Here is a 15,686-nt window from a genome sequence, read left to right on the forward strand (position 1 = left end):
GGTGCCAGGGGCTTCAGCTTCCTCTAGTGTGCTTGTTGTGGTCTCCTCTGTCGTCTTTGGGCTTCCTGAAGAACTCCTTAAACAGCGTCTGCACCTTGCAGCTCTTTCAGCTGTAACTCACTGTTAGTACATATTTGATTCCTGTTATGTGGTGGGGGGAGGGGAAGCATTCTATAATGTTAATGATTAAGTCTCAGTCTTTTATTGGGCCTGTGTCTCTGGGCCGTGACCTTCACAAGGGATTCTTAGCATGTTTTCCACTCCTGAGGTGAGACAGGAAGGCTTGAGGAGGCTGGAACTGGGCAAATGCCCTTCTCCCATATGGGAAAAGGCTCTGGTAAAGCCGTCCGCTAGAGAGGAGGCCTTTGTTATGGAGAATGTTCTGGACATATTTCAAAATGGTCATCTTTCTCTTCTACCTGCCAGAGCCAACAGGGGATTTTTCTTGACTCCATCATAAAAACTGGTGGGGTTCCTTGAGGTAAATGGTTCCTGGAGCCCTGAAGACTGTGGCCTCCAGGAGTTTCTCACTGTCAAGCTAGCCCACACTCAGCCTCCAGCAACTTGTCAAAATTACCACAGAACTGATCCCACCAGTTTATGGCTCCAGCAGCTTCTGCTCTAGGTAAGCTGATCTCAGCTGTGAATCTGTTTTCACACATCTCTCCAGATTTCAGGACAGCAGTTTGCCCTGCAACCTCAATTCTCTGAAGAGTACAAGAAAAGGCGATGATCTTCAGTTTTTCAGGTTTTTTCTTGTTGTTAAGGACAAGAGTGACAACCTCCAAGCCCTTTACACATTGGACCTAAATCCAGAAGTCTTGTATAATCTTGAGCAAGTTAACTCCTCTGAATCCATTTCTCCCTTTGTGATAATGGAGATAAATCTTTTAGGCCTACTTCATGTCACTACTTACCTTAAAATGCTTTGTAAATAGTAAAGTACTATACTTATGTAAGGGGTTATTATCAACTTGTCAACGTCCACCACAAATTTGTGGAGCTGTCACCAGGAAATGTCTATTAAGCCAGGAATTACATTTCCCAGCTCCTTTCAAACTGCTCTGTGCCAAAAGAATGAAGTAGAAGACGTGTGCCATTTCCACACCTGGTCCATAATAACGTCCCCAGTACTTCTCCAAGCTCTTTACCCTTTTCCCGGAAGCAGAGGACCACGGGACCCTTGGACGTGATGGAGCCGTAAGATGGAAAAATCCCTGCCTACAAGGAACAGACCACTGGATTGTTATGTGTCTAGGAAATAATCATTGTATTGTCTTAAGTCACTGAAATCTTGATGTTTATTTGTTACGACAGCTAATGTTATCCTAGCTAATAAAGAAATTGATGTCTTGATATCGGGGCTGCAGTTACAGAAACCTAAGATATGTGACAATAGGGGTTAGGGGCTGTGTGGCAAAGAAAATAGATATTGTAGGCTGGAAAGATTGCGATTCATGCTGCGGTGAAATATTGAGTGCAATGTCACCTGCGGTAATATGGGTGACGAGAAAATGGAAACTGTTAGGGAAAGTGGTGGGAAACAGGCAAATGCTAATGTGCATTGATTATTCCTCTCTCTATATTTAGCAAGTTGAGAGAAAGAGAGGATTGGCTAGTTTAAATTGGCAAGCACGAACAAAGAGAAAAAAAAAGTCCAGAAATTTGGGCGCTTGTAGTGTTATGAAAATTGAGTGTCTAAAGATTCCAGACAATAGGAAATAAGACTAAAAAAAAAAGCTTTGAGCAAAGGCCCCTTAAGACTTATCAGGTCAACAAAGTGACTCAGCCTTGAGGAAAATACAGATTATGGATGTGATATTCCCATCCAAGCTGGTTTTAGATGGCTTCAACGTAACTACTATTAAGTTAACAGGGAGACTGGCTTGCGGGTGAGGAAGCAAAGACATAATTTCTGCTCCCTACACCTTCCCTAATCCTCCCAGTGTACTTGCCACTTCTGCTGGAAACTGCCCCCACTTACCTGTGCCTGTGCAGTCCTGTCCAGCACTGCTCACACCTCTCCTCTCCTGTGAGCCTGCTGTTCTGCTCAGCTCTGGAACAACCCTGGTGCAGGGCTTGGCATGTCTGAGGGGCTTGGAAAAAGTATCTTGAACAACATAAGTTTCATCAAATAGGAAATAAGGCTTCCTTCCTCTCATGTTTAGCTGCTGTCTTGATTATTTCCCCCATTCTTATCCAGGTTTCTGCTGTTCCCTGCTTCTGAAGATTCCAGTTGAGCAGGCCATGCTGGGGTTTAGAGTGGGGAAGTTGGGGTGGAGGTAGGGTGAGGCGTAGAGTGTGTGGGGATGGGGACCAACATCCTCCAGTAACCCTCTGGGACCCCTCCCTTGTCAGAGGCTGTTCCTCCCAGGAACCCCTTAGACAGAGGCTGCCTGGGTCCCTTGCATGTAATGATCTGCAGCATCTCTGTGTACAGTCAGCCCCATGAAAATCAAATTTCATTTCAGCTCTGGACATTTCACTGTAATGGTTTTCAACTTAAGATCAATAAAACTAAAATGCACGTGAAGGGGAGAAATCCAATAAGAAAAAAGCGATTTAAGACACAAGCCTATTAAGTCCATCTGATATTAGTAAACATTTAAATTTAGGGATTGCCTTCCTTGAGACCACTTTTTGAAGGCAGAGTTGCTTCTTATATTTCTTTCAAATCCAGGCTCACTGTGATCTCTGCATTCTCACCTAGACATCTCCCCCACTCTCTCTGGCTGCCCATGTCCTCCTTACCCCGAGGTGTCTCCCCCTGGGAATTAGCTGTCCTCCTTGCCCGGTGGCAGACCTCTTACCCTGACCCCGCCCCCCCATCTTGGCGCCCCGCCCCCGGCCCCGCCCCACCCTTGGCGCCCCGCAGCGCGCCATGATGGCACCCCGCCCCAGCCTCGCCCCATGATGGCACTCCGGCCCCGCCCTGATTTGGGGCCCTGCCCCCAGCCCCGCCCCGATTTGGCGCCCTGCCCCACGATGGCACTCCAGCCCTGCCCCGATCTCGGTGCCCCGCCCCCGGCTCCACCCCATGATGGCACTCCAGCCCCACCCCGATCTCGGTGCCCCGCCCCCCAGCTCCACCCCATGATGGCACTCCGGCCCCACCCCGATCTCGGTGCCCCGCCCCCCAGCTCCACCCCATGGCACTCCAGCCCCGCCCCATGATGGCACTCCGGCCCCACCCCGATCTTGGCGCCCCACCCCCGGCCCCGCCCCATGATGGCACTCCGGCCTCATCTTGGCGCCCCAACCCCGGCCCCGCCCCAGCCCCATGATGGCACTCCAGCCCCGCCCCCATCTTGGCGCCCCGCCCCCCAGCTCCACCCCATGATGGCACTCCGGCCCCGCCCCGATCTTGGCGCCCCATCCCCGGCCCCGCCCCATGATGGCACTCCAGCCCCGCCCCACGGCAGTGCCCCTGCTCAGCCGAGAGGGCCCAGTGCCGAGGCAGACTGCTCCCCGGAGTGTGCGTGGGCCCAGGCTGAAACAGCTGCCCTCCAGACGACGCCTGCCAGCTGAGGGATGTCCTGTTACAGGCAGGGCGCTGCCAGGAAGGACACGACCAGGTCTGCTCCAGGTAGCGACTGTAAAGCTCCTCTGGGAAGCAGGTGGCTTAAAACTGCCCCAGTTACCGAATGGGCACCTGCTCTCAAGGCTGGGAAGGAGGAGGTGGATTTTGGAGATGGCCCTTAGACGACTTCAGTGGAGGGTGAGGGGCTGCGCGATGCCAGGGGGCTGGCTGTGCAGGTACGGGAGCCGCAGTGAGGAGGGTGGTGGTGGGGGCACACGTTTTGGGCCTACCGTGCAATGTCCAGATGTTCTGGTGGCAAGCTCTACTTGTCTGGCAAAATGTTAGGAAAATGACCTTAATGCCAGAGAAAAATGACCTAAATCTAAATGCCAGAGGCCCCAGGGAGGAGGGGCACCCAGGTGTCCAACCTTTTGTTTCTGAGAGAAAATCATTTTTTAAAAATTAGAACTAACTTGAAGGCCTTAAGTTCACATACATTATTCACTTGATTACAGTTCAAACAGGAAAGAGGTAATCAACCAGCTCATTAGGTGTGAAGTGATTTTAACAAGACTTTGCTAAAACTTGATAGAAAAATAACTTGTGTTACATCCTTTGCGTGTCAGTGAGGGTGGAAGGCTACCACACCCACTGCCCCTTTGTCAGCGTCGCGGGCGGCGGCACTTGAGCCCTGCTTCCCTTCCCCAGTCCTGTCACCAGCAGCCCTCTGAGCAGACCTGTGCTGCCCGTCACTGTCACCAGGCCTCGGGGACCACGCGTGGCCATGGAGGACCTTCCCTGGAACTGCGGCACGTGGAAGGTTTGGCACATATTTTTAATTTTATTTTACTTTCACATTTACAAACTCAGGGAGCCATTCTGAGAAAGGGAAGGTTGAGGCTGCCTGGAAGAGAAACTGGGCTCATGGGCACCGTGCAGAGTCGAGCACTTGCGACTATTACCAGGGAAACCGTCCTGTGTCTCAAGGGCCCTCACCGTCAGGCAGCGTGGGATGGTAGCCGTGGCTTGCTCCGCAGTGCCTGGAAGATGCGTTCCTGGAGGCTGCCTCGGCCCAGGATTTTATTGCTGGTGAACTTGATTATCCAACTTATAGTCCAGGATGATGGCATTATCAGAAATGGGTCCAGTGGTGAGCATTTTGCTGAGATGAAAGGAAACTGAAATGTGTAAACGGCACTGATTCTGCAATGCTGGCATGTGGCCCTGCTTGCCTTCGGCCCCAGGGGAGGGCCCTGGAAGATGACAGGTAGAGAACCGCCATCCAGACGGGACAAAGAGACGGGCCATAATCAGGATGGACATGCCCAAATGCACAGCAGCCTGAGCTCCAGACCCAACCAGCTCTTCCTTTTCCCACGCCATGTTCCTTCTAAGGTGCCCAAAGATGTTCCCTTTTTCAGGTGGAAAGAACATACACTCCCTTCACTTTCAAAATATATCTCTTGGGCTAAATGAGATAATCACTTGGCAGGCAGAGGTTCAGATACATGGACTTGCGGTACACAGGCATGTATCCTGAAAGATGGACTGTTGAAAAGTGCCCTCGGGTCATCCCTGAATTTCACAGGAACAAAATAGTTGTGGAAAGAATGGTTTGCCTCTGTGATTATAGCAGCGCCAGGTGAAAGCCAGAGATGTCATTTTATTACTTAGATTTCACCCTGTATTAGCTCCTGTGATTGCTGCAGACCATTAGCTTCTCCATCTGTCCTCAAAGTGCTGGGTGCCATTCCTGCAATCCACTGGTCATAGGCAGGACCACCCCACCATCCAGAGGAGCTGGGAGTGCACCCACCTCTTTGACAACTGAGGGAAATGACTCCTAATGCCATATTATTTTTCCCCCTGGTCTGTAAGACTGCAAATGTTTAGACCTTTTCCCCTTCTGAGGAGAGCAAAGGTCTAAAGGCATTGGTAGCAGTTGGTGGGGCAAAGGCCCTCAATATGCCTCATGTCCAAACTGAGTCGTAACGATCCGGGTCCAGCTTCATCGGCCGAGGCACGCACAGGTCCATGGAGACTGCAGGAGTCTTCAGAAGGAGTGTGATGAAGGAAGTATCATTTCTGTGCTCACATCTCCACTTGGTTAGCCTCTGGTCTAACAAAGATATTTGAATTCACAATCCTACGCATTAGTTTAGCAAAAAATCTGGCTTCTGATACCCAAAGAGTTTAAAGTCCCCTTCGAAACGTGCATACAGGCGCCGGATGTCTCGTTTGCTGATGCCCAGAAAGTAGTGTTCCACCTTGGTTTTATTATACACGGTAATGCCCGGAGGGATGGTGGGGTACGACACCAAGTGGTCTATGCCAGCTTCTTTTAAGATGTATGGGGCATCGTCTTCCAGGGTCTCGTGGTGACCAATCACACTGTACTTGATCTCGCAGGGTGCGCACAGTTCTACGTATGTCACCCAGTGAATGATGTGGTCCCCAAACTGAAGGTCCAGCCACCTGTGGTTTGGATCACCCAGGTAGCGCACAAAATCTTCAAACTGGATGCCCCTGGTCTCTGTCCGGTTCCTCCTGTACTTCCTGATGATGCCAGGGGCGATCTCATGCCTGTACCAAGGTTCAAAGCGGGGATTGTGAACAAACTTATCCTTAAATGCAGAAATCAGTCTCTCGAAGGGATCTCTTACGATGAAAAACTTGAAGTATGTTTTCAAGCTAAGGGAAAAACGAAGATAAAAAACAGGTTAAACCCGATGCTGTTGGTGGTAATGGTTGTGAAGGAGGGAAGAGTGAAGAATACCAGTTGGAGCAGCAGTGGCCACTGTTTCCTGAACCCTTGGCCAGGCCGAGCCCTGTGATGCGTGCATTACGTGCATCTCTTACGTAATCCACTCAGGCACCCTGGAAGCAGATCCCGTGATTAACCCATCTTACAGGTGAGGAAAGGGAGGCTCAGAAACCTGCTCTGTCCAAGGCCACAGGTCTCAGCATCCTAAGGGGGCACTATGAAGACATCTACTTAACCTATGTTTTATTGTATTTGAATATTTCAAAACTTTGAGACCACTTACAAGTTTTGTTCCTGGGCAGACAATCGTAAGGGCAGGAACCATGAGTGAGTGAGGAACAGCGGAGGCCAGAGAAAGTTACTTTAAGGGCATGTCTTTAAAAATTCAATTCCAAACTACCAGGGAAGGGAAAATAAGAGGGAGGGGAAGTGAGGGACAATGGAGAGCAAGGCTGCAGCTCCAGCTCGTGGGAAAGGTGGTCTGGGAGTGGGGCAGAGGTGCCAGTGTGAAGGGCCTGTGATGAGGGTGACTCAACAGCGACGACACTGGACACTGCTGTGATGACGGTGTGCATCTTCCATGCCAGACACCGCTCTCAGGGCTCTGCGCATCTTAACTCACTCTCACAGAAGCCTAGGAGATCAGTGCTTGGGGGATACCAGGACCACCTTCCCCAGGAGGATCTCTGACCGGGCCTTTAACACCTGCGTTCTAAAGATTCTGTACAAGATGGGAAGACTGAAAAACCAGCGCCGGAAGCAATGAAAATCAAGTAGCTGACAAGCAAGGGAGGTCACAGTACATCTGGTGCCCTGACATTTATCTGCTGCTTATGCATTCTTATTCCTCTGGAACCTTGTTCTACGGGGCCGTTTCATAGCTAATAAAGAGAACTTTTCAATGATTAGCTCAGTAATTTTTCCCACGCCAGTCTCCATCCTGGCGGTGATCACTGAGGTCAGTCTCTGCCTGTGCCAGGTCCAGTCCACACCACCATCCTGCAGGCAGCTACCGCGGAAGCAGGTGTAATGCTTTTGGAAAAAGGAACACCTAAGTGGGGTTTCCCTGCAACCCCAGTCCCTTTCTTATGAAATAAAGGTCGTATCCAGTAAGGAATCCATAAAACTTAACAAAACCAAAGCAGAACAAAAACCACCACTCAATTCTATTAAGAAAATTATGTAACCTTCATTTTAATGGACTGCATAAAGGTAAGGGTGGAGAAGACATTCTGAAATTCTCATCAAGATCTGTGAATTTAAATGCACTGAGTGCTGGGCAGATGCCCGACCGCCCCTCACCAACAGCCCCCGTATTCCGGGAGCAATCTGGGAGACACAGCAAGTACAGAACAGCCTCGGGTTTCATCAAAACTGCCCCCCTTAGGAACCTGCTCCTACCGCTTCTGAATTTCTGTGTCGCTGAAGGAGGAGAGTCGAGGGAGGCCGTTCTTCTCGTGGTCGTGAACCACGTTTTCGGGGATCTCTTCGATGGAAGGGAAGGCTCCTGGGAAGTAAACAAGGGAGAAACAAGGGAGAAGCCCAGTCGGCCGCTTGCCTCAGTGCCATCCTTAGAGCAAGATGCTTGTCTCTTACCTCGGGGCCCCGGGTCCCCTACAAGCCCACCCCAGTACCCAAGTCTAGGTCATTGAATTCCAACTGCTTCTGCCGGCAGAATAAGCGAGTGAGGAAAGCTTCTGGTAATCCATAAACCAACTGGAGGAAACAGACGAGTGAGAAGGAGCGGGAGCAAGGGGTAGAAATACTGGTAATGCCCCCTGGCAATACACCTAAACTGGGTTAAATCTGACATTTAAAAAAGATCACTGCATGCAAACAGAATTCCTAAAACCAGCAATATTTATTCTGCTCTGAAATTGGGGGAAAATGCCAGAGGAGCAGACCATGACTACATACAGCTGATTTAGGCCCCCGGCACTGTTGTGGGCCCATCACTCTAAACAGACCAGGCTCTCCCAGCACCACATTCCCCCGGGGCCCAAGGTGGTTCCTAGGTATCCTCGCGGCACCCAGGTTAGCACATGGCAAAGATGTTTGGTGCAGGAAAAAGGTGGCTGATATGGTGGGAGTGATGTCACATATCTGAAGCAGGGGTCGAGGAGGACGAGGAGTGTCTGAGGAGGAGGCAGGGCAGGACAGAGAGGCACAGCACTGGGGCCGGCTGCTCAATGGAAGCTGGAGCAGCCCATGGCAGGTTGGTGGGTCAGGCAGGTTTTTCACTCTTTTCTCAACTCAGATAAATGGAAATGAATCTCATCTGAGAAGAGGTTAGCCAGGCCTCTGCAAACCTTCACATCCATCTTTGCATTAACTCTGTCGTGTTAACCATGGAGTCTGGCAGGGAAGAATCTCTGTTTCTGACCATCTGGGCAGTAGCCACAGTCTTGTCTGTTTTATTCATTCTTTCTCCAAATATTTAAGCATCGTCCAGAACTCTGCACAAAGTGCTGGGGATGGCTGTGAAACTCGCAAGATGAACACCTGCCCTCAAGAGGATGACAGAACCAGCTCTGTGCATTGGTACCTGGCCCTGCTCGGCCACCTGTCGCCGTGCAGGTGTGTCTACAGATGACAGAGACAGCCATAAGGACCATCCTTTTTCTAGTATATGGCCTGGCAAATCCTCTCCCATTTTTATCCTGCCCTTGTCAATGGGTGTTTACTTCTGTAAAGTCTGACGCTTCATACCGTGCTGGCAGATTTGTAAGACTTTTGTATATTCGTTGTTTTAACTTTGATTTGTAACCTCATTCTTTCATGTAAAAAATCCAACATACTGTCAGATTACTCAAGAAACACGTTAATTATATACCAGAAGATGAGGCCAGGGTCTCCCTTTCTTCCACCAACCAACCAACTAGTGAAAAGGCCCAATGACAGCAAACTCTGATCCCCAACTCTGAGAACAGCAGCAGGGGTGGTGCGTGGAGGACGGGGACCCCAGGGCCATCGCCCACAGTGCTCTGAGGTCTGATTTCTGATCCAGGAAGCCACACTGTGGGCGACTGGAATTATGCTCCTTCTGAAGCTGAATTTAACGGACAGAGCCCATAATTATCTTGGATCAGTTCAGAGTAATTGGAGTTTAAACAAATAAACATGGTGTCTGAAGAGTGGTGAGTAATCAAAAACTGTCGTGAGGGCCGGCCCCGTGGCTTAGCGGTTAAGTGCGCGCGCTCCGCTACTGGTGGCCCGGGTTCGGATCCCGGGCGCGCACCGACGCACCGCTTCTCTGGCCATGCTGAGGCCGTGTCCCACATACAGCAACTAGAAGGATGTGCAACTATGACATACAACTATCCACTGGGGCTTTGGGGGAAAAAAAAAGGAGGAGGATTGGCAATAGATGTTAGCTCAGAGCCGATCTTCCTCAGCAAAAAAAAAACAAAACAAAACTGTCGCATATGAGGTCACTTCTCAGTGAATGATCTGATTCGTTCCCAGATAAATATCAGATTTCCTGAAGCAAGTCAACTAAACCCTCTGAATGTCGATGCTCAGTGTAAAATGGGGACAATTTTTCTACCCAAGTGGCACAGAATACTTCGTCTGCAGATGAAGAGGCCCCCAGAGCCACCTGGCACGGGGTGGGTGTGGGCCCTTCTCACTACAGAAAGGGGAGCTGGGAGGGTGTCTTCCTGGGCTCAGGGAGTGTGGCGCCTTGACCTACCAGGACAGAGCTAGTGACTAGTAAGAATCAACACAATGCATCTGAAGAGAACAAAAGAAGGATCAACCTGGGTGGGCAGGCTGCCCGAGGTGGGGATCCCACTGTGGAAAGTGGGGAGAAACTGACCTTCAGTGTGGCCCTTTGAAAACAACAGTATTGAAATTAACCCACCAGCTTTTAAAGTACCACACTAACAGGAAAAACACAACAGAGAACTGTCTTAAGGGACCAGCTCTTTCAGGAGAACCGTCCCTTCCTCTGGCTCCTCTCCACCTCCCCACCCAGGTCAGTGACCTTCCCGGGCAAACCCAGATGTCCACCGCCCGTGACGGTCACTGGGCGCTGCACGCACCATTTAACACGATCAGCACTTTCTTCCACTGCGTGTTGCCCACTTTGGGAGTCTGGCAGAAAAGAATCTTGTGCTTGTCACAGACAAATATTCGGTCCAGGACAAACTTGGAGACCGCAGTGTGTGAGAGATTCTTCAGGGCTTCATCCCTGCAGACGTTTCTGATGAGTTCTAGGCGCTCCATATAGACCAGGGGTTGAGCAAGCCGGCTGCTGGAAAGCATCTTCCCAGTCGGCTGCAAGTAATGAGAAGGCACAAGGGCTTCATTAGTAGAAGACAGGGGAGAGCCCTGCAGGATGCCCCTGGGGGCCCTGCGCTAATACACAGGCGTGCGAACCACGGGGCTGCCCTCACCGAAACAGCAGGACTCTGCGGGCGTGATCCACCGCCAGGGGCCTGGCTTTCGGGCTACGCGGATGTGCGGGACCACAGCTCAATCAGAGACAGCGAATCTTCCTGTTCTTCCTCCTCAGCTTGGACAAACCGAGGAGGCGGGTGGGCTGTCTGCCTGTCACTTTGCTGATGGCATCATGGCCCATGATCTCCCGGAAACAGCACATACTTCTCATTCAGGAATTTTAGTGAAGGCCCGGCTCCCGCTCCGTTCTCCCTAGCAGGTCCCTCCATGTAATTCTGAGTGTCCATATGTGCACTGTACCTAAGGGCCAGCTGTCTACACACTGGTGACTGTTTTGAAGAGACTGTGGTATACTGGTATATCTGGTTTATTAATTAAAACAATACCTGAGGTCATTCAGTATGGGTTTTAAAAATGCAGAAACCGTGACTCCGTTTCCTCAGTGACAGACACCCGACTGTGTTCCTCTATAATGCAGTTTAAGGGGAGGGGAGGGTTTTGCTTGGTCATCACGTCACTTGTTCCAGAAGTTTAGCCACTGTGAGCAAATGCTGGAGCACGTCAGTGCTGGTTTCTGCTCTAACGGGTCATCAAACCAGGAGAGAAAATCTGTGCAAGGCTCTCACCAGACACCCCTACCCGCCGGGACAGGGGGCCTAGAACCAGGCAGGAGTGGGCGAGCTGGAAGCCCACCTCGGCCCCTAGACCAGGGGACCTGCTGGGGGCACCAGCTCTGCTGGGGTTTCCAAGGTCGGGGTCCAAGCTGCACGAGGGAAACGGCTGCTACTTTTATTCTGTGATGTCCCAGTTTCTGAAGTGTTTGTCTTGATTATCTGAGTCATCTGGAATACGTCTCTGAATAGCATTTTTCCCCTCAAAAAAACAGCATATAGGAGGTATAATTTCTAGCCCATGTGCAGCTAAGACAGTTTCTCTGTGGCCTTCACACAGAGAATACAACTCCAGTGAAAATACTGAGTCACAACTCTCCCTACGAAATTCCTGAGTCACAACTCTCCCTACGAAATTCCTGAGCTGAGGCCTGGTCATATTCTGGGATTGAAAAGTGCAGAGAGGTCCGTGCCCCTGCCATCGCCATTTCTTTATAGGCACCCCATTTTTAATACCTGGGTGCTTGTAGGATTTTTTTCTGTCATGATTCTAGCACATTAAAAATCTTGCCAGGATATGGGGCCGGCCCCGTGGTGTAGTGGTTAAGTGTGCGCTTGGATCTGGATCCCGGGCACGCACTGATGCACTGCTTGTCAGGCATGCTGTGGCGGCGTCCCATATAAAGTGGAGGAAGATGGGCACGGATGTCAGCCCAGGGCCGGTCTTCCTCAGCAAAAAGAGGAGGATTGGCATGGATGTTTCACAACAACAAAAAAAAATCTTGCCAGGATATGTCAGCGTGGATGTCTTTGCTGATTGTACCTGGAACATGGTGAGCCCTTTCGCCTATATCCTCAGGAACCGTCCTTTCCTCAGGACATCTGGGCAGGCGGAGGTGGGGCTCATGAGACGGAGGGAGAAAGTCATCTTACTTTAGGGACGGGCAGGGGTGTCTCGTCAGAGCCTTCACCCCACAGCTCACACAGATTCTCTCTCCTGGTTTAATGACTCCTTAGAGCAGAAACTAGCGCTGACGTGCTCCAGCGTTTGCCCACGGTGGCTCAACTTCTGGCACGACTGACGTGACGACCAAGCAAAACCCTCCCCTCCCCTAAAAGTGCGTTACAGAGAAACACAATCGGGTGCTTATCACTGAGGAAACGGAGTCACGTACCATATATGTTATATCTCGATGGATGCTTTTTAAAAAGGAAATATACAGAAGTTCTGACAGTGGTTGAAGAGAGTTATGGATTATGACCGTAGTTGATGTTTTTCCTTTTCAATTTTGGGTATTTCTTTAAATACACAATGAGTATATATTACTTCTTAATAAAAAACTTGATTTAAAAATACTGACTGGTGGAGGAAGCTAACCTATACAGACTTCTGGAAAGTTCTATGACACTGGTCCAAGTCCTCTGTGGAATATTTCTACCACATCTGACACATCTATACACATTTTCTGTATCCAAAGGTGGCTCTGCTAAGATAGCACATCATTTTTCCCTCTTCCTTCAGCAGGATCTTGCCCCAAGTAAAAGCCACAACTGTGTCCCAGAGCCCCCTCTGAACTTCCTTCCAGGGCTGGCCTGTCCCTGTCTTACCTTCCACGGGCCCCTTCTCTTCTTGCCTTCCTCCCTTTGCTACGGAGTGACAACCACTATTTCCAGCCACTTCCTGAAGTGGCCTCAGGGCCTCTCCAGTGCCCAGTAAATCAGAGATGAATCAGGATAGTTGGCAAGGAAAATGGACGCAAAATGGGCTCATTTGACTTTCCTTCTTGAGAGAAGGTTGACTTAAAAAAACAAAAAAAGATGAAAAAACTCAGTTCCAAATTACAACACATACTCCTTGGGTCTGCTTTAGAACCCTAGAGAATATCTATAACACAAGAAGCCTTTTGTTCATGCTTGAGTCCACATTCTGCTGCTTCGTTAGCAGGCAGAATCCATCGTTTGACAAATGTTTACTGAGTCTTTCCTCTGTGCTCAGACGCAGTTGCAGAGTTTTGTAGAGACGCCGGGAAGGCCTCAGCTGAGAAAGAACACGTGTGGCACTGTGCGTGTACATGCACGTGCACTGCCTGCATGTGTGTGTGTGCTGGGGGGTGGAGGTGAGGGGGACGGAGGGGCAGAGGGAGAAGCACCAGCACAGGCAGAAGTTGTTCAGTGACCCCCCCATCCTTGGTGACATTATCCCCTCACTGTTCACATCATGGTAGAATGTCTGCCCACAGACATCCCCTAGTTTTCCAAGAAGCTTCCGGAAAGGCAGTTCTGAAGGGAGGCTGTTTCCTCCAACCCCACTCCTTTGGCCATCTCAGCATTTTGAAATGTTTCTGCTGTTACATCTATTTATTCTCTTAAAGTTACATAGGACTTCTTCTCAAGATTTCAAAGCAGATGGTGCCTCTAATTTAACTTTGTTGAATGGACCAAAATGCCCTCATCATATCTGCAAAATGCACTAGGCTTGCCAGGCAGTCCATTTATGGGGCAGTTGTAGCAACCTGTCCTCCCCGAGGGACTGGGTCAGTTACAAAATGGGGAGAAGGATGTAAGCCTTATAGAACACACTAGAAAAAGGACACTGGAAATACTGGGACAACAAAGGTAGTGCTGGCTCCCCGCTCCTCCTTCAAGGCTCTACCATAACCAAACTCCCTGATGCACATAACCTTTTTCCAGGACAGTCTTTCTCTCTCGTGTCTGACTATTTCCTAGGTTTCCCTGGAGGAAGAAGGATGTCTTGAGATTCCTAACAACACTTCCTGAGGTGAAGACGTTTTGAAGGTGAAAGCAGGCACCTGCAGACTCACTGCCTCTGCTCCTTCGCAGAGTGACCTCTGCTCCTCCCCAGGAGCAGGAGCACCAGCCTGCTGCCCTGGCCCTCGCACGTCTCCAGGGACGGCACCAGGCACCCGCCTTCCTGCTCTGATAAATGGAGTCCACTTTAACCTCATTCCCTCATTGACGTCAACTCTTGCTCACTTAGAGACAATCTCTCTCTCTTCTCCTCACTCTATTCCAATCTTTGTAAACCTCAGATCTAACCTGGATCATGGCTGATGCTCAAGAGCAGCACAAGGCAGCACCTCCAAACAAGTTCTCTTGAGAAACTGCAGAAAAATCTCCACCATTGTCAAATTTGCTTTTTTTTTTTCTTTTGCTGAGGAAGATTCGCCCTGAGCTAACATCTATTGCCAATCTTCCTCTTTTTGTATGGGAGTCGCCATGACAGCTTGGCCCCTGACAGACGAGTGGTGTAGGTCTGTGCCCGGGAACCGAACCCAGGCTGCCAAAGTGGAGTGTGCCAAATTTAACCACTAGGCCACTGGGGTTGGCCCTTCAAATTTGCTTTTCTTAAGCATTATATATAAAGAAAAATAATTCTCGTTCAATTGTGTTTATCGATTGGCTCCGTTTTCTATTTTTTCCCTTCGCAAATAAACTCAATCAATTTTAATGACTGAGATTATTTTTCACTATTTTCCACTCAAATATTCAGCTATATTATGCACAAAATAAACTTTTAAAGGTAAGCCACGCAACCTGATCACCTTTCTAAATCACCTTTCTTTTGGGAAAACCTATGGTGAGTTTAACTTCCACTGATTCTTGGTTTCAGAGAATTCTGTCTGACCACTGCTCCCTGTTTCCTTCAGCTCGCATCTGAGTTCCACGAGAATCAGTGGGATAGGGTAGAAGAGAAGGGGACAGGGGACACTGAGTTGAATGTCCAGGCCCACTACTTGCTGTCCCTGACACGCTGAGTCAGTTCCTTGAGCCTCACATTTTCCAATTGCAAATGAGAAGAGAAATACTTACACCTCTGAGGGCTGCTCTCGAGGACCAATAAAATTAAAACCCAGTAAAGTGCTTTGTAACTGACAGGCACGTTCAGGTGCTTGTAACTGACAGGTACCTTCAACCACAATTACTCCTGCAGGCCAACAGTCTTCACAGGCAGAGCATCCCCCATCCCCTCAGAGCGACCCCAGGATGAGACATTTCCCTCTTGTTCACAGCTTGGCAGCATCCTGGCCGTGCCCTGTCTCACAGCACTGTACTCCTCTTGCAAAACCCTTACCCTACCTTTGCGTCATTATTGATCCAAGCAATGAAACTTTATTTCCTTAACTCTTTCTGTTAAAGCTACCCTCCTTTTCCTACAGGGATTTTTGGTTTCCTGTCTCTGTGGTCCATCCACGCTCTTTCCTTGCCCTGGAATGCTCAACCTACAAGCAACAATCCCGGCCTGTTTCCAGCGATCTGCAGACTTGATCTCTATTCCATCAATGTCCTGCGGAAAGTAAACCAAACCCCAACAGCACTTTACTCTGGCCTGGTGCATGCTTTTCTAGACTTTGTTGGGTTCTAATCTACT

General features: G+C 49.7%; 1 protein-coding gene across 2 annotated transcripts in view; it reads right to left on the reverse strand.

Moving 5' to 3' along the window:
• Window positions 1-4,341: 4,341 nt before the first annotated feature.
• CHST10 (carbohydrate sulfotransferase 10) overlaps window positions 4,342-15,686 on the reverse strand; it is a 31,314-nt gene continuing 19,969 nt past the window's right edge. For both annotated transcript variants that reach the window (XM_087426227.1, XM_087426226.1), the window contains 3 exons: window positions 10,328-10,562; window positions 7,686-7,791; window positions 4,342-6,211 (listed from right to left, as the gene is read on the reverse strand). In XM_087426227.1, the coding sequence (XP_087282353.1) occupies window positions 5,674-6,211; window positions 7,686-7,791; window positions 10,328-10,562 (879 nt within the window). In that variant the 3' untranslated portion in view covers window positions 4,342-5,673. The remainder of the gene's footprint in view (window positions 6,212-7,685; window positions 7,792-10,327; window positions 10,563-15,686) is intronic.

This window comes from Ceratotherium simum, chromosome 40 (genome assembly GCF_057802395.1).
Source record: "Ceratotherium simum simum isolate JZ-2026a chromosome 40, ASM5780239v1, whole genome shotgun sequence".
Taxonomy (NCBI): domain Eukaryota; kingdom Metazoa; phylum Chordata; class Mammalia; order Perissodactyla; family Rhinocerotidae; genus Ceratotherium; species Ceratotherium simum.